The sequence below is a fragment of the Phyllobates terribilis genome, unplaced genomic scaffold (assembly GCF_046119375.1).
Source record: "Phyllobates terribilis strain yellow unplaced genomic scaffold, ASM4611937v1 Scaffold_3__8_contigs__length_932513732, whole genome shotgun sequence".
NCBI classification, from domain to species: domain Eukaryota; kingdom Metazoa; phylum Chordata; class Amphibia; order Anura; family Dendrobatidae; genus Phyllobates; species Phyllobates terribilis.
Genome location: NW_027362763.1, coordinates 187,475,879 through 187,493,963, shown reverse-complemented (window position 1 = coordinate 187,493,963; position 18,085 = coordinate 187,475,879). Strand labels below are relative to the sequence as shown.

General features: G+C 47.6%; 1 protein-coding gene across 1 annotated transcript in view; it reads left to right on the top strand.

Annotated features, from left to right (window-relative positions):
- Positions 1-14,325: 14,325 nt before the first annotated feature.
- LOC141258993 (saxiphilin-like) overlaps positions 14,326-18,085 on the top strand; it is a 111,443-nt gene continuing 107,683 nt past the window's right edge. Inside the window, exon 1 of the mRNA XM_073674355.1 lies at positions 14,326-14,480. Within this exon, the coding sequence (XP_073530456.1) occupies positions 14,432-14,480 (49 nt within the window). The 5' untranslated portion in view covers positions 14,326-14,431. The remainder of the gene's footprint in view (positions 14,481-18,085) is intronic.

Below are 18,085 nucleotides of genomic sequence, written 5' to 3'. Positions count from 1 at the left end.
TGTCATGCCCACTCATTGGTGACCAGCGATCACGTGACGGGGGTCACTGATGGGCGGGGCTTAGGACTCCCGGAAGAGCGAGTTAAATGCCACTGTCAGAGATTTAACATGTTAACAGCCGCGGGTGGATTGCGATTCCAATAATCAGCTGACATGTGCTCGCTTCAGTGCGGGCTCACCGCCGGAGCCCCCGCTGAACCGGCCTTCACGACCTGGTGCGTACTATTACTGACCAGGTCGGAAAGGGGTTAAGGAACATCCTTTCCAGGGTAAAGACTTGTGTATAAGGTAAAATAAATAACCAAAAACAAAAATACTCCTCCACACCTTGGGCTATGTTCACAAGTAGCATTTTTTATGCGTTTTTGCACGTTTGTATTGCTTTCAACCGTGACAAATGCATTCACCGGGAAATGTCATTTTAACATTTTACAACCTTATCTGGCCATGTGCTGTGTGACACATGCATACAGTGCTAAAAAGACATGGGAACAGCATGGGGAAGACCCCTGGAAGCATCTCTGACACCCAGGTCACTGCCTAAAAGTGTGCCCATCAGAAGTGATCCTTGCCGCATCAGAAGATGCAGACTTGCAACTATCCCCGTGCAAGTCCTTGTCCCAGGGCAGTGTTCAATTGTACCTCCCCCATAACTTGCAATACAAGCGCAAGTATGCAGCCTGCCACCCACCCACCCCCAGGCTGCAATACCATACTGCTAGCTTGCTTGCACTTGAAATTGGGCCTTTTAGGCATGTGGAGGTGGAATCTGGCCACCACGTCATGGCTGCGTCGGTAGCCTGGTATTCATACTCAGTCCCCAGCCGCCCGGCGGCCGGGTGTCCACGCTTGGTCCCCAGCCGCCAGGGGGCGGCCGGGTGTCCATACTCAGTCCCCAGCCGCCCCGCGGCCGGGTGCCCACACACAGTCCCCAGCCGCGTGGGGGTGGCCGGGTGTCCATAAACGGTCCCCAGCCGCCCCTATTTGTCCCGGTGCTCCTTATACACAAGCGCGCATACCAAAACATTACCTGTGCCCTCCCCAGTGCATTTAGTGGGAAGGACAGCCTAACCACAAACACGTGGACAAGTGAATGTGGCCAGGAATGGTCCATCTCACTGACGCCTTCACACTGGGTTAATATTGTGGAAGCCGGGACACAGTTGGACACTGGGATGCAACACGTCCTCCAGAAATAGAGGATTGCGGGTCCTGGGTCAATCAGGCTTCAACACAAAGTTCAGAAGGTAGACAGCAGCAGTGGTCGGCCTCCTACACAACGAGTAAATTATTCATGATCATTAGGCCATCCACCTCCTTAGCTTTCTGTTCCTTGGAATGCAAGCGCATGTATGTAGTAGCAGCTAGGCCTGAGGTGGTCAGCGTTTTGGCGCATATTCTACCTCCTTCGAGGATTGCTGGATGTTTTCCTGCTACTATCCCAGTTCCATGACTCCCGGTAAAACAAAGCTTCAGGTGATGAATGATGGATGAGGTGGTGGCAAAGGAGAAAGAGCAGGAGGAACAGGGACCATTCACATCAATATCAGGCCAGCCAACCACACGTGTCTTGTAGGATATGTTTCTGTACCAAAAGGAGCGGTTCAGCTACACAGTTATAAGGCATACAGTGAATGCAATGCCTACCAAAAATTTCGAGGCACTCCAATGCCCCTTGGAACTGACATGGAGGTCAGAGGGCCTTAACTAAACCGTTTTTTCCATTTATAGCAACTGGGTCTCCTGTACACTGTTGGCCTAAGCAGGGAATGGAAGGCTTTCCAAAAATTATTAGGCACTGCAATGCCCCTTGAAACAGACGTGGATTACAGCGTATTAAAAACATTCTACCCATTATTGGGGAGTGGGTCTCCCTTAGTGTTCGCCTATGCATTGAAAAGCAAAAGCTGACAAAAATTAGGAGGAAATGCAATGCCCGTTGCAAGAGTCGTGGAGGTTAGAGGTAATTAAAAACAACATGTTAATGCCCCTTGGAAGAGCTGTGGAGTTCAGAGTGGTTTAACAAGACGGTTTTAATGCCCCTTAGAAGAGACGTGGAGTTCAGAGTGGTTTAACAAGACAGTTTTAATGCCCCTTGGAAGAGATGTGGAGGTCACAGTAGCTTAACAAGATGGTTTTAATGCCCCTTGGAAGAAACGTGGAGTTCAGAGTGGTTTAACAAGACAGTTTTAATGCCCCTTGGAAGAGTGGTGGAGGTTACAGTGGAATAAAAAGACAATATCAATGCCCCGTGGAAGAGACGTGGAGGTCACAGTAGCTTAACAAGACGGTTTTAATGCCCCTTGGAAGAGTGGTGGAGGTCGCAGTGGAATAAAAAGACAATATCAATGCCCCTTGGAAGAGTGGTGGAGGTTACAGTGGAATAAAAAGACAATATCAACGCCCTGTGGAAGAGACGTGGAGGTCACAGTAGCTTAACAAGACGATTTTAATGCCCCTTACAAGAGCCATGCAGTACAGCATATTAAAAACATTATTCCCATTATTGGGGAGTGGGTCTCCCATAGTCTTTGCCTATGCCTTCCAAGCAAAAGCTGCCAAAAATTAGGACAGAGGAACTTGCAATGCTGGCAACATGGACCACGGTCACCCTGGTGGTATAGTGGTCGTGGAGGCTGAGGATAAGGAGAAGAGCAAAAAACAGCCGAAATGAGGAAGCGTATAGCCATGTGTGGGTGTGAAGCGATGCATGGGAATACACCTCCCGAAATAACACAGTGGATTTGACTTTATGTTACTCTGCTGTCATTTGGTGGTGATGAGAAGTCTGGCCCAATCCAGCCCTTGTTCATTTTGATAAGGGTCAGCTTGTCAACATTGTCAGTTGACAGGCGAGTGCGCTTATCAGTTATAATTTCCCCAGCGGCACTAAAAACACGCTCCGATAACACGCTAGCGGCAGGGCAGGCCAGGACCTCCAAGGCATACAGAGTGAGTTCATTCCAAGTGTCCAGCTTGGATACCCAATAATTAAAAGGCACAGAGGAATCACGGAGGACGCTGGTACTCCCTCACCATCTTTTGAAACTTTCCACTCCTTGTGAGAGTACCCTGCGCCTCAGGGCCTGTAAGCTGGGCAGGTCTCAGAAAACTGTCCTAGAACATTGACAGTGTTCCCCTGCCTCTGCTGGATTGGAGTTGCGTCTCTCTCGCCTGTATGCCTTAGTTGGGCAGCGAACTGTGACCTCTGCCGCTACCGTGTTCAGATGGGAATTTTTTTAATAGTTCTGCAGCAAGGGCCTTCTGGTACTGCCCCATTTTTGTAGACCTCTCCAACTCAGGAATAAGAGAGTGAAAGTTCTCCTTGTAGAGGGGGGTCTAAAAGTGTCATCAACCAGTAATGACTGTCACCCAACATTTTGACAATGCGAGGGTCACGGTTAAGGCAGCTTAACATAAAGTCAGCCATGGGTGCCAGACTGGTAACGGGCAAGACTTCCGTGTCCTCACCAAGATGACGACTGATAGTGTTGAGCGATCACTAAAATGCTCAGGTGCTCGAAGCTCGGGCCGAGCTTACCGTGATACTCGGGTGCTCGACCCGAGCAACGAGCCCAATGTTAGTCTATGAGAGACCCGAGCATTTTTGCGGCAGCACCCCCGGCAGTCTGTAGAAAGCCTAAAAAGTGCCCAAAACGATAGTGACAGAGCTCAAAAGACATGGGGGCAGCATGGGGATCGCCCCTGGAAGCATTTCTGACCCCCAGGTCACTGCTGTCAACAACGTGGTCAGAGGTATTAAGCCACTTTTGCGGGCTCACAATAAAACGTTCAAAAACGAAACTGAAACGGTTTTCCTGTGAAATATGTTAAGGAATTTCCTTTCCAGGGTAAAAACTTGTGTATAAGGTAAAATAAATAACCAAAAACAAAAATACTCCTCCACACCTTGGGCTATGTTCACAAGTAGCATTTTTCATGCGTTTTTGCACTTTTGTATTGCTTTCAACCGTGACAAATGCGTTCACCGGGAAATGTCATTTTAACATTTTACAACCTTATCTGGCCATGTGCTGTGTGACACATGCATACAGTGCTGAAAAGACAAGGGATCAGCATGGGGAAGACCCCTGGAAGCATCTCTGACCCCCAGGTCACTGTCTAAAAGTGTGCCCATCAGAAGTGATCCTTGCCGCATCAGAAGATGCAGACTTGCAACTATCCCCGTGCAAGTCCTTGTCCCAGGGCAGTGTTCAATTGTACCTCCCCCATTCCTTGCAATGCAAGCGAAAATATGCAGCCAACCACCCACCCACCCGCAGGCTGCAATACCATACTGCTAGCTTTCACTTGAAATGGGGCCTTTTAGTTTGGAGGAGGCCGAAGCTGGCCACTACCTCATGGCCGCTTTGGCAACGAGGTATCCATACTCTGTACCCAGCCGCCCGGCGGCCGGGTGTCCACGCTCGGTCCCCAGCCGCCCGGTGGCGGCCAGGTGTCCATACTCGGTCCCCAGCCGCCCTGATTTCTCCTGTCACCTTCCCCCACACTTTTCTTAGCCTGGCCTGCTTTAGGGCAGCATTGGACGAGCCCACCAGAGAACCAGGCTCCTCCGGTGGGCCCTGGCTTCTCCATCAGGGGAGTTGAGAGTGCCTAGGTGAGGAGCATGATGATGATGATAAAAGTTAGCGTCTGCTTTGTTTTCTTGGAATGCAAGTGCATGTATGTAGTAGCGGCTAGGCCTGAGGTGGTCCGCGTTTTGGCGCATATCCTACCTCATCTGAGGATTGCTGGATGTTTTCCTGCTACTATCCCAGTTCTATGACTCCCGTTAAAACAAAGCTTCAGGTGATAAATGATGGATGAGGTGGTGGCAAAGGAGAAAGAGCAGGAGGAACAGGGACCATTCACATCAATATCAGGCCAGTCAACCAGATATGTCTTGTAGGATATGTTTCTGTAACAAAAGGAGCGGTTCGGCTACACAGTTATAGGGCATACAGTGAGTGCAATGCCTACCAAAAATTTCGAGCCACTCCAATACCCCTTGGAAATGACATGGAGGTCAGAGGGCGTTAACTAAACCTTTTTTTTCGATTTATAGCAACTGGGTCTCCCGTGCACTGTTGGCCTAAGCAGTGAATGGAAGGCTTTCCAAAAATTATGAGGAACTGCAATGCCCCTTACAAGAGCCATGTGTGGCACCCCAGGGGTCTGGTCACCACAGTAATAGAGATATTACGTCGGAGAGCAAGTGGGAGGTTTCCTGGTCAGGATCCCTTAAACATGCAACATCCTCCTGCCCCAGTCCTGGGAGGGGAGAATTCTGCCCTTATAAACTGGATCTGGGGCGGGGTTGAGTGAGTCAGAGAACAGTCAGAGTCAGAGTGAGAGCAAGGGAAAGTAACAGCAAGGAGCTCTGTAGGAGCTAGGAGCTAAAGACCAGGGGCTGGAAGCTGAGCAGAGCTCGCCCTGGCAGAAGACAATAGGATCCGGACACAGGAGTCCGAAGCTGTGAGGACTTATATATCCAGCAGCAGAAACCAGCCGGCAGGGGATTTCAGGTCCTCTGGCCATAGAAGCCCGGAGGCTCAGTCACAAGCAAGGGACCAGCACCGCCGTCGTGGAGCGGAGGCTAACAGAAGGCCCCAAGTCACCAGCCATACGGGTGAGCACTACACGGTACACTCAGGGACGTGGGCTACTTCTACCCGCTTACAGCAAGGTAGCCAGGAAGAGTGCAGACAGACGGGGAGGCCTACAACTCCACCTGGCCAGGGGAACTCCTGCTTGCTCACAGACTGACCAGGCCTCTTATGCTAGCCAGTACTCCCGGGAGGGTCTACCTTATAATCATCAGTAAAGACCCTGAACTGCACTGCAAAGACTCGTTCCTGCTGCGCTCGTGCACCATCACCCTCATCATCCACACTCACTGCCCTGAGGCTATACTCCTCCCGAGGGGAGTTATCCCATTCTATGCTGCGCACACAACACCAGCCTCAGCAGTCTGCCTCGCAGCGGTGGTACTCCCTGACCGCAATCCACGGGTGGCGCAGTCGGACAATTAACCTCAAAACCTAAGAAAGACTGCCACTGGTTTGACCAGCCTGAGCCACGGGACCGGGTCACCGCCACGGAGACTACAGACCCCAGAGACCCGGCACCGGGTATCCCACACATGTGTACACACGGCCCAGGGGGCGCGTCACATGCAGTACAGCATATTACAAACATAAGTCCCATTATTGGGGAGTGGGTGTCCCATAGTATTTGCTTATGCCTTGCAAGCAAAAGCTGTCAAAAATTAGGACGGAGCAACTTGCAATGCCCCTTACAAGAGCCAGGCAGTACAGCATATTACAAACATAAGTCCCATTATTGGGGAGTGGGTCTCCCATAGTATTTGCTTATGCTTTCCCAGCAAAAGCTGCCAAAAATTAGGACGGAGGAACTTGCAATGCTGGCACCCTGGTGGTATAGTGGTGGTGGAGGCTGAGGATAAGGAGAAGAAGATTAAACAGCCGAAACGAGGAAGCGTATACCCATGTGTGGGTGTGAAGCGGTGCATGTGAATACACCTCCCGAAATAACACAGTGGATTTGACTTTATGTTACTCTGCTGTCATTTGGTGGTGATGAGAAGTCTGGCCCAATCCAGCCCTTGTTCATTTTGATAAGGGTCAGCTTGTCAGCATTGTCAGTTGACAGGCGAGTGCGCTTATCAGTTATAATTCCCCCAGTGGCACTAAAAACACGCTCCGATAACACGCTAGCGGCAGGGCAGGCCAGGACCTCCAAGGCGTACAGAGCGAGTTCATTCCAAGTGTCCAGCTTGGATACCCAATAATTAAAAGGCACAGAGGAATCACGGAGGACGCTGGTACGATCGGCAAGGTACTCCCTCACCATCTTTTGAAACTTTCCACTCCTTGTGAGAGTACCCCGCGCCTCAGGGCCTGTAAGCTGGGTGGGTGTCAGAAAACTGTCCCAGAACGTTGACAGTGTTCCCCTGCCTCTGCTGGATTGGAGTTGCATCTCTCTCGCCTGTACGCTTTGGCTGGGCAACGAACTGTGACCTTTGCCGCTAGCGTGTTCAGATGGGAATTTTTTTAAGAGTTCTGCAGCAAGGGCCTTCTGGTATTGCCCCATTTTTGTAGACCTCTCCACCTCAGGAATAAGAGAGTGAAAGTTCTCCTTGTAGCGGGGGTCTACAAGTGTCACCAACCAGTAATGACTGTCACTCAACATTTTGACAACGCGAGGGTCACGGTTAAGGCAGCGTAACATAAAGTCAGCCATGCGTGCCAGACTGGTAACGGGCAAGATTTCCGTGTCCTCACCAAGATGACGACTGACCATGCTCTCCTCCTCCTCCTCTTCCTCCTCCCCCCTGTCCTCAGGCCACCCACGCTGAACCGACGGTATGACACTTGTACAGGTACTACCGTCTACAACGCATGATAGCAGCTCCTGTTCTTCCTCCTCCTCCTCCTCCTCCTCTCCCTCATTGTCCCCCAATGCACGTTGGGATGAGATGAGGCTGGGCTGTGTGTAATCGCCCGCTATGGCTTCTTGATCCATCTCATCATACTCTGGCTGCAATGCCTCCTCTTTAATTCTCTGCAGAGAGCGTTGCAAAAGACAGACAAGTGGGATGCTGACACTAATGATGGCGTCATCGCCACTCACCATCTTGGTGGCCTCCTCAAAGTTTGTCAGGATGGTACATATGTCAGACATCCATGTCCACTCCTGAGGTCTTATGTGTGGAGTCTGACCTGAATATCGACGGCCTTGTTGCAGCTGGTACTCCACAACTGCTCTCTTCTGCTCACAAATCCTTTGCAACATGTGGAGGGTAGAGTTTCAACGTGTGGGGACATCACACACCAGTCGGTGTGCCGGAAGCTGCAAACGCTGCTGCAACACAGCAAGGGCGGCGGAAGCTGTAGCCGACTTGCAAAAATGAGCTGACAGGCGGCGTACTTTCACGAGCAGATCTGGCAACTCGGGGTACGATTTAAGAAACCGCTGAACCACGAGGTTAAGCACATGAGCCAGGCATGGTACGTGTGTGATCTCACCTCGCCTCAGAGCCGCCACCAGGTTACGGCCATTGTCACACACGACCATGCCGGGATGTAGATTCAGCGGTCTCAGCCACAGATCTGTCTGCTCTTTCACAGCAGTCCACAACTCACAAGCAGTGTGAGGTTTATCACCTAAGCTTATGAGTTTCAGCACAGCCTGTTGCCGCTTGGCGGAGGCAGTACTGCAATGCTTTCAGCTTGTAACTGATGTGGTGATATCTGAGATGGAGGCTGAACATGAGGAGGAGGAGGAGGAGGAGGATGTGCAGGAGCTGTACACTGTGGGGGCAACTCTGACTGACATAGGGCCCGCAATCCTCGGTGTGGGGAGGATGTGTTCCGTCCCAAGGTCCGACTGGGTCCCGGCTTCCACTATGTTAACCCAGTGTGCCGTCAGAGAGATGTACCGTCCCTGGCCACAAGCACTTGTCCACGTGTCCATTGTCAGGTGGACTCTCCCAGTAACTGCGTTGTTGAGGGCACGGCAGATGCTTTGGGACACGTGCTTGTGTAGTGCGGGGATGGCACACCGGGCAAAATAGTGTCGGCTGGGGACTGAGTACCGAGGGACGGCCACCGCCATAAGATTGTGGAAGGATTCCGTCTCCACCAGCCTAAAAGGCAGCATTTCCAATGCAAGCAGTCGTGAAATGTGCGAGTTTAGGACTGTGGCCTGTGGGGCGTTAGCTGCGAATTTCCGGTTTCGTTCAAAGGTCTGGGATATGGACAATTGAACGCTGCGGTGGGACGTGGACGTGGACGTTGATGCTGTTTCTTGAGAAACTGCCATAACAAGTGAAGACTGAGAGGAGGGGGCATCTTTACATGCAGTATGGACAGGGGATTGCCTTGCACACACAACAGGGGGTTCTATTGCACGCACAACAGTGGAAGAAGCAGTGGTGACACCTGCTGACACTGGTCGTGGACCCTGGGTTTCGCCCCACAAAGTCGGGTGCTTTGCTGCCATGTGCCTGATCATGCTGGTGGTGGTCAGGCTGGTAGTTTTGTCACCCCTGCTGATGCTGGCATGGCAGGTGGAACATATGGCCGTTTTGGGGTTATCAGCAGAGTCTTTAAAAAAAAGTCCCTCGTGTTGGTGTTACGGGGAACGGTTGCCTGCCTTCTGTCTGCGGCCACCACACTGCTTCTTCCTGCCTGTTGGGGTACTCTGCCTCCCTCCCCCTGTGTGCTGCTGGCCTCACTCTGCATGTCCTCCTTCCACGTTGGGTCAGTTACTAGATCATCCACCACCTCCTCCTCTTCCACTTGCGCACCACGATCCTCCTCCTCACTTCCTGGCAATTGTGTCTCGTCATCGTCCACCTCTTGTGACAGATTGCCAACGTCGACTTCCTGTGGCCGTGGCTGTTCAAATATTTGGGCATCGCAACATGGGATCTCCTCTTCCACCACTTCAAGCGTATCAGGCGAGGGGCACAAATATGGAAATGGACCAGTGAACAGCTCTTCAGAGTGTCCAAGTGTGGGATCACTTGCTGTCTGACGACACTCGGCATGGTGGGAGGAAGGAGCATCAGGGTGAGGAGGAGTATGCGGTCGAGACTCACGGCTAGTAAGAGTTGACCGTGTGGAAGACAGACCGGAGGTGGTGGTGCCCAGGTAACTGGAAGTATTGTCTGCTATCCAATTAATAACCTGTTCACACTGATCAGTTCTCAATACTGGTGTTGTTCTGTGCTTACCTAGTAATTCGGTCAAGAAGTGGGAGCGAGAAGATGTGGCTGTTGGTTGTGGCACATTTTCACCTTGGCCACGGCCCCGTCCTCTGCACGAACCATCACCAGAACGTCCACTTCCACGTCCCTTGCCACGCGCCTTGCCCATTGTAAATGAAGTAAAATAGCTTACACTTGCACTATCAATGGAAAAAGGGTAATAAAGAGTAGATTAGAACCGTGGAAGAGGAAAACCACAGTTATTGTTTACTGGGGTATACCACACTTTTTTAAATAGAGATATTTGCGGCTGAACAGTGAGCGACACACTCAAACTGCTTTTTTTTTAGATACCAAAGGCCCAAAACTGGATAGTACAGCGATTTGACCCGTGGAACTGCGAAACCACACTGGGATGTCGGGCCTACACAAGACTATTTTCAACAGATATATTTTTGTGTCACAACAGTCAGGAGACACTACTGTTTTTTGTTACGGAAAAAACTACCAAAACCTGAATAATAGAGATTTTTTACTGTGGAACAGCAAAACCACAGTTATAATTTACTGGTGTATACCAGGCTTTTTAAAATATATATATATTTGCGGCTGAACAGTGAGCGACACACTCAAACTGTTTTTTTTAGATACAAATGGCCCAAAAGTGGATAATACAGAGGTTTGTACCGTGGAACTGCAAAACCACACTTGTATTTCTCGGGCCTACACCAGACTATTTTCAACAGATATATTTGTGTCTGAAAAATCAGGGAGACACTATTTTTTTTTTTTTACAGCAAAAATGCAAAAAGCAGGATAATAGAGATTTTTTACCGTGGAACAGCAAAAGCACACTTCTGTCTCTCTGGCCTACACCAGACTATTTTCAACAGATATATTTGTGTCTGAAAAATCAGGGAGACACTATTATTATTTTTATACAGCAAAAAATGCCAAAAACAGGATAATAGAGATGTTTTACCGTGGAACATCAAAACCACAGTAATAATTTACTGGTGTATACCAGGCTTTTTAAAATATATATATATTTGCGGCTGAACAGTGAGCGACACACTCAAACTGTTTTTTTTTAGATACAAATGGCCCAAAAGTGGATAACACAGAGGTTTGTACCGTGGAACTGCAAAACCACACTTGTATTTCTCGGGCCTACACCAGACTATTTTCAACAGATATATTTGTGTCTGAAAAATCAGGGAGACACTATTTTTTTTTTTTTACAGCAAAAAATGCAAAAAGCGGGATAATAGAGATTTTTTACCGTGGAACAGCAAAAGCACACTTCTGTCTCTCTGGCCTACACCAGACTATTTTCAACAGATATATTTGTGTCTGAAAAATCAGGGAGACACTATTATTATTTTTATACACCAAAAAATGCCAAAAACAGGATAATAGAGATGTTTTACCGTGGAACATCAAAACCACAGTGATAATTTACTGGTGTATACCAGGCTTTTTAAAATATATATATATTTGCGGCTGAACAGTGAGCGACACACTCAAACTGTTTTTTTTTAGATACAAATGGCCCAAAAGTGGATAATACAGAGGTTTGTATCGTGGAACTGCAAAACCACACTTGTATTTCTCGGGCCTACACCAGACTATTTTCAACAGATATATTTGTGTCTGAAAAATCAGGGAGACACTATTTTTTTTTTTTTACAGCAAAAAATGCAAAAAGCAGGATAATAGAGATTTTTTACCGTTCGTGGAACAGCAAAATCACACTTCTGTCTCTCTGGCCTACACCAGACTATTTTCAACAGATATATTTGTGTCTGAAAAATCAGGGAGACACTTATTATTTTTATACACCAAAAAATGCCAAAAACAGGATAATAGAGATGTTTTTTCCGTGGAACATCAAAACCACAGTAATAATTTACTGGTGTATACCAGGCTTTTTAAAATATATATATATTTGCGGCTGAACAGTGAGTGACACACTCAAACTGTTTTTTTTTAGATACAAATGGCCCATAGAACTGAAAAACCACACTTCCATTTCTCTGGCCTACACCAGACTATTTTCAACAGATATATTTGTGTCTGAAAAATCAGAGGCACACTTTTTTTTGGGGGGGGGAGGGGGCACCAAAAGGTTAATAAGATGGGTATTTGTACATTGTGAAGGAGGAAAAAAAAAAGAGGATTTAGATAAAAAAAAGGATTTTTCCTGGCCCCCGGGACCTGGAGCTAAGTCCAGCAATTTAAGCAACAGGAGCAGCACACAGGACTGTAATGCAGCGTTTGCTGGTATAACCACTGCGTCTCCTATACAGCCTGCCTGCCTGCCTGCCTGATATACCTGGGATGGATATTAGTCCTGAGAAGGACTGTTTGTTTGATCTGGCTGCCTTTACAGACCCTACACTAACTATTTTGCAGGATATATCTCTCCCTAAATCAGCAGCACTGTCCCTACACTGTCTGATCTGGAGCAACTGTGTCCAAGATGGCGGCGCCCGGTTTTAAATACTCGAGGTGACGCTGTGCGGCCAGCAAATCACTGTAATGCCCACAAACAACATGGCTGCGGCATTATAGTGACTGGCTGGCAATCCCTGCATGTTCATTGGCTCTGTAAAGAGCGCCAAACATGCAGGGCGGAGACCCGAGCTCCCGCCCGAGTAACCCGGAAATGCTCGGTGCTCGCCGAACATCCCGAGTAGCGTGATGCTCGGGCGAGTACCGAGCAGTGTCGAGCATGTTCGCTCAACACTACTAATTATATATTAACGGTGGCTGCATGTCTGTATTCAGCTGCATAATATAGAAGTTGGGGAAAAAGTGGGGACTGTGCTCTGGAAGCAGTGCTCTAGATAACTGTGTTATTTTCTGCAGAGATGAGTCCTGGCTGGAAGAAATGATGAAGAAGAAAAGCGAACATGAATATCTTTAACTAGAGACGTCACCAGTCAGTCAGTGTGTTACCTGTATACTGACACTATACACTGTATACTATATACAGAACTCCTATGTATAATATCATTGGTGATTCCTGTATTAACTGTAAGCTATATACTATATGCAGAGCTCCTGTGTATAATGTCACTGGTGATCACTATATACAGAGCGCCCGTGTATAATGTCACTGGTGATCACTATATACAGAGCTCCCGTGTATAATGTCACTGGTGATCACTATATTACCTGTACCCTGACACTATATACAGAGCTCCTGTGTATAATGTCACTGTACACTGACACTATACATGGTATACAATGTACAGAGGTCCTGTGTATAATGGCACTTATGGTAATATTAGTGTTGTATTTTTTTTTCTTAATGATCAGTAGCGATGAGCGAGTATGTTCTGTTAACCCTTTCGCCGAGTATGCTCAGGCTGAGCTCCGAGTATTTACAGCTGTAAATACTCGGAGCTCGGCCCGAGCATACTCGGAACAGAACATACTCGCTCAACACTAATGATCAGTATTGTAGTATTCGTCACTAAGTGGTGGTAATATGTGATCTGGTCATGGTGTGGCAATATTTGTCTCTTATATGTTGTATAATTCGGTCACTATGAGGAGGTAATATGTGGCCTGGTCATGGTGTGGTCGTATTTGTCCCATGTATGTGGTATTATTAGTCATTTTAAAAAATGTACTGTATGTGACACATTCCCTTATAGAAAAATAAAGAAAAATACACCTAAAAAGAGTATTGAGAAAGTTCCTCAATAGGAACAAAACGTTGCCACTGCCACTATGACTATGTGTCAATAAAATACAGCTTATTTGAAGATTGGAGTGCTGCATTTCTCTTCATGGACTAAAAAGAGTATTGGGTATTATAAGAAATGTTTAACAGGTTAGAGTAGAGTAGGGCCCTGCCAAAAGATCCTACCTTGTCCTGGTGGCAGACTTAAAAAATCTTTTGGTGGCAGCCATGATTCAGTAGCACTGTGGTCTGCTAAGGTGCTTATAACCACTATGATTAAAGGGGTTATCTGAGACCTTTTTCTGTGGGGCAAAGAACTTACTGGCTGGTAGTTATTTGCCCTGCGACGATTACTCCCAGCTTAGAGGGGTCATGGACCGCTGCTGCCGGCGATTCTTCTGCGTCCTGTCACATCACGTCAACAGAGCAGTTCTTTTCCTTCACTCTACTCTGTCAACACCTAACTACAGGGAGCCAGCTGTCAATCAGCATGAAGTTGGCAGTGACGCCACATGGACAGAGAGGAAAAGCTGATTTGTTGAAGTGAGGTCAATTGAATCAGGAAAATCGCCAACTGAGCAGGGAGAGATCCTTGCAGGGCAGAATAGGTAAGTAGTTAGCGATTACCTGCCAGTAAGTTCTTAGCGCCATAGGAAAAAAAAATCAAAAGTCCCCGATAACCCCTTTAAGATGTACCTGAGGGGTTGTCCTCTGGTTTGGGGTCCAATTCCAGTAATGAACTCTCAGCCTTTGTTGTCCAGATAAAATTTTGGCAGTTAGAGTCTCTAATTGGCAGATCAATGCTGATGACAAATAAAGGAAATATACCAGACTACCAACAAAAATGAGACAGAGGTGAATGGGTCTTGTTGAGAAACATTTGTGTAAATAACACGAGGACATCTGATCTGCTCACTCCCCCGCTCCCTTATCAGTAGAAAACGAGGTTATAACGGGCAAACTTCAGCTGGATGAGAAGATCTTCATATGGTGCCTAGTAAGAAATGAGGATGACTACTGCTTTCCAAGTGCTGCTATGTCTCTGCCTGTTGGGTAAGTACATGTTCATACAAGCTCACGATATCATATAGAAATTTCATATATAAAATTGTATTTCTTGAAAGAGGTTTTTGGATTCAGGTTACCTTTTCAAGTTAAAGGGGTATTTCCATCTCCAAGATCCTACCCCAATATGTAGCAGGTGTAATAATATTATCAAATACCTCCAATTAGAAATCTAGTGTAGTTCTTCCATGGTTACGACCACTAACAGCTAACTGTCACTATATCAGAGGTCGTAACCGTAGATATCTAAGCTATTGCAATGCCCTGCACATGGGGTAAGAGACACAACGAATCAGGAGAACTATACTATATTTCTAATTTGAGGTATTTGCTAATATTATTACACCTACTACATATTGGGATATGATCTAGGAGATTGGAATACCCCTTTAAGTTCCTATGATAACTTCTTCTCAAGTTTTTTTGCTGTGCCAAAAAACGCAGCGTCTTGCAGTTCTGGCAAAGTGAATGGAATTCATAGAAATCTGATGCCCATTGTGCTTTTTATTTGCTCAGTGTAAACTGACCTGCGGTGCATTTTGAAACCCGCAACATATCAATTTCTCTTGCAGGTAGGCTGAGTTTTAGGACACGGCCCCACTATCAGTATTTGGTCAGTATTCAATCAGTATTTTTTCTCATGAGTGGGAGCCAAAACCAGGAGTGGGTGATAAATGTGACTCGCCCCCTGGGCCGTGGGGTACCCGGAATCGGGCCTCTGTACGATGCTGGGGGTAGTAGTGGCAACCCGATCCCGTGGCTCAGGGTGGTCAGACCAAATGCTGTGGCAGTCTATTTATAGATTTGGGAATATCCGACTACGCCACCCGTGGATTGCGGTCAGGGATGACCGCCGCTGCAAGGCAGACCGCTGAGGCTGGTGTTGGTGTGCAGCACAGGGATAGGATAACTCCCCACGGGAAGAGTGTAGCCTCAGGGCAATGTAGGTGGATGCTGGGGGTGATGGTGCAGGCGCAGCATAAATCACACAGAGTCCAATGGTGCAGTTCAGGCCTTTTACTCACAGTTGATATCCAAGTCACTTCTGTCAGCAGTGACTGCCCAAGCCATGCTGCGTCCACCAGGTGAGGGGCTCGGTCAACCCCCAGGCAACTCAGGAGTGTGGCACAGGACCCCCTTCTATCCTTTCTCTGGCCTCTCGTGCCCTACCAGTGACCACGCTTCTGTCCGGCTGCCTCGGGCCTTCTCTGGTAAAACTTGGCGCCAGTTTCCCTGACCCTATGTGGTGCCTTCCTAGCGGGTGTAGCAAGGGGTCGCACCAATAAATGATCACGACCTCTGGTTCTTGGCTGAGGGATGATTTACCTCCACCAACTTGGGAATGCGGTACCCTTCCACGGCCTGACCCTTCACCCGATATAACGCGGGCTTGCAACGGTTGCTGTCCGTTCTGCTCTCTTAGGGTCCCTTCTGCCTTCTTGTTTCTGGAGCCTTTCTACTCCTCTGTCTCTTCTCTTTCCTTCCTTCTCCTTCTCCTCTTCTCCTCTCTGGCCCCAGCCTTCTCTCCAGTCCTGCCTCGTGGAGCTGAGCTCAGGCTGAGCCTCGGCTCCCTGTCAGCTCTCTCTCCCTGCTGCTCTGACTGACTGAACTCCCTCCTAAGATGGCCCCCACCTTTTATCTGTTTCACTGTGTATGAGCTCAGGTGACCTTCACCCAATGAGCTCCTTCCTATGCTCCAGAAACCGTCCCCCACTGCTCCTACACCACTGGGTTCTCTCCCCCCTCCCCACTCCAGCCAGGGACATGGTCAGTTGTGCCTGCATAAATGGGAGCACCGTCGAGCTGTCCCCCAGAAATGGGGTGAGTGTGTGTGTGTGTGTATGCAGCTAACTGAGCCCTGGTCCACACTACATTCTTACCTGGGAGTGGAATATCACACCTCTGGTTAAGGTGCAATACCCCTGTGGCAACCGAACCCTCGGGGCGCCACAAATGCAGAATTGTTTCCATTACACCTTTTCTCCGATTGTTCCTCACCTGGTTTTGTCTCCCACTCCTGAGAAAAAATACTGACCGAATACTGATAGTGGGGCCATGGCCTTATGTGCAGATTCTCCCCATAGAATTGCATTAAATGCAGAAAATCCACTGCGGAAATACACTCTGCACATGACTGCATCAATAAAGTTTTGTCAAAGCTAAATACCAGGAAGTCTATAGGAGCTTTAGGAGAAACTGTCAGCTGATACATATTGCCCAAACCATGGGCGGCATGTATCAGGCACTGGCTGTATGATCACAGTCGTCTATGTTTGTCTCTGAAATGCTGCAACGTTTCAGAGAAAAACATGCTTTTAATAGCTGTGGGGGACTGAGCAGCACTGTGCACTAGTCATACAGGCAGGTCCCCGGCGGCTTCTCCCCGCCTGATGACAGTGACTGACAAGACTCTGCCTATACTGCCAAACATACATGGCTGAGATCGTACAGCCCGTAGCTGATACATGCCACCCATGGTTTTGGACGTATTCATACGTGCAGCTCAGTAGGTATTTAAAGACCTTGGAAGTATGCGATGCAGCATATAGCGAGCGGGCAGAGGGAGAGAAGCCCCTCTGCTCTTGGATCGGCGCCCACGCAATGTCATCGCGGGGGCCCGATCGTTGCCATGGTGACCCAATGTCGTCATGATGACATCTCAAAATGCTGAAACCGTTAGAGCAAATTGGGTTGAAACATTTGGTACTCAAGCTCCAAAGAGACAAACCATTTACCGCATTCGTGACAAATTCAATGCCACTGGATCAATCCTTAATGCTCCAAAAACTGGTCGACCCAAAACAGTCTGTACAGAAGATAATAAACAACTTGTTGCTGAAACATTTGTTCAGAGTCCAAAAAAGTCCACAAGGAGAGCCTCTTTGGAATTGGGAATTTCACGAGCTTCTATCATGCGAATCCTGAAATCTATTGGGTGGAAAGCTTATCGTCCACGTCTAATTCATGGTTTATTGGAGGATGATCCAGACAGGCAGCTGCAATTTAGTGTTTGATAAATCTCCCCCTTCATAACCTTATTCCACTTTCTGTCCACCTCCTTTTGGACTACCCTGTATATACGTATATTTAGAGATATATATAGATAGATAGATAGATAGATAGATAGATAGATATACACACACATATACATATATATTATATCCAAAAATAAATATTATTATGAAAAAAAAAAACAATAAAAGTACAGATATTTGGTATCGCTGCATCTGGAACGACTCGACATATAAAACTGCCCCACTAATTAACCCCTTGAGTGAACACCGTAAAAAAAAAAATAAAAAACGAGGCAAAAACGATGCTTTATCATCATACCGCCAAACAAAAAGAATAAACGCGATCAAAAAGGCGAATGTAAGTAAAAATGGTACCGCTGAAAACGTCATCTTGTCCCGCAAAAGACAAGCTGCTATACAGTTCCATCAGCGGAAAAATAAAAAAATTATAGCTCTCAGAGTAAAGCGATGCAAAAATAGTTTTTATTGTGTAAAAGCGCCAAAACATAAAAAAACTATATAAATGTAGTATCGCTGTAAACGTACTGATCCGAGGAATAAAGCTGTCTCATCAATTTT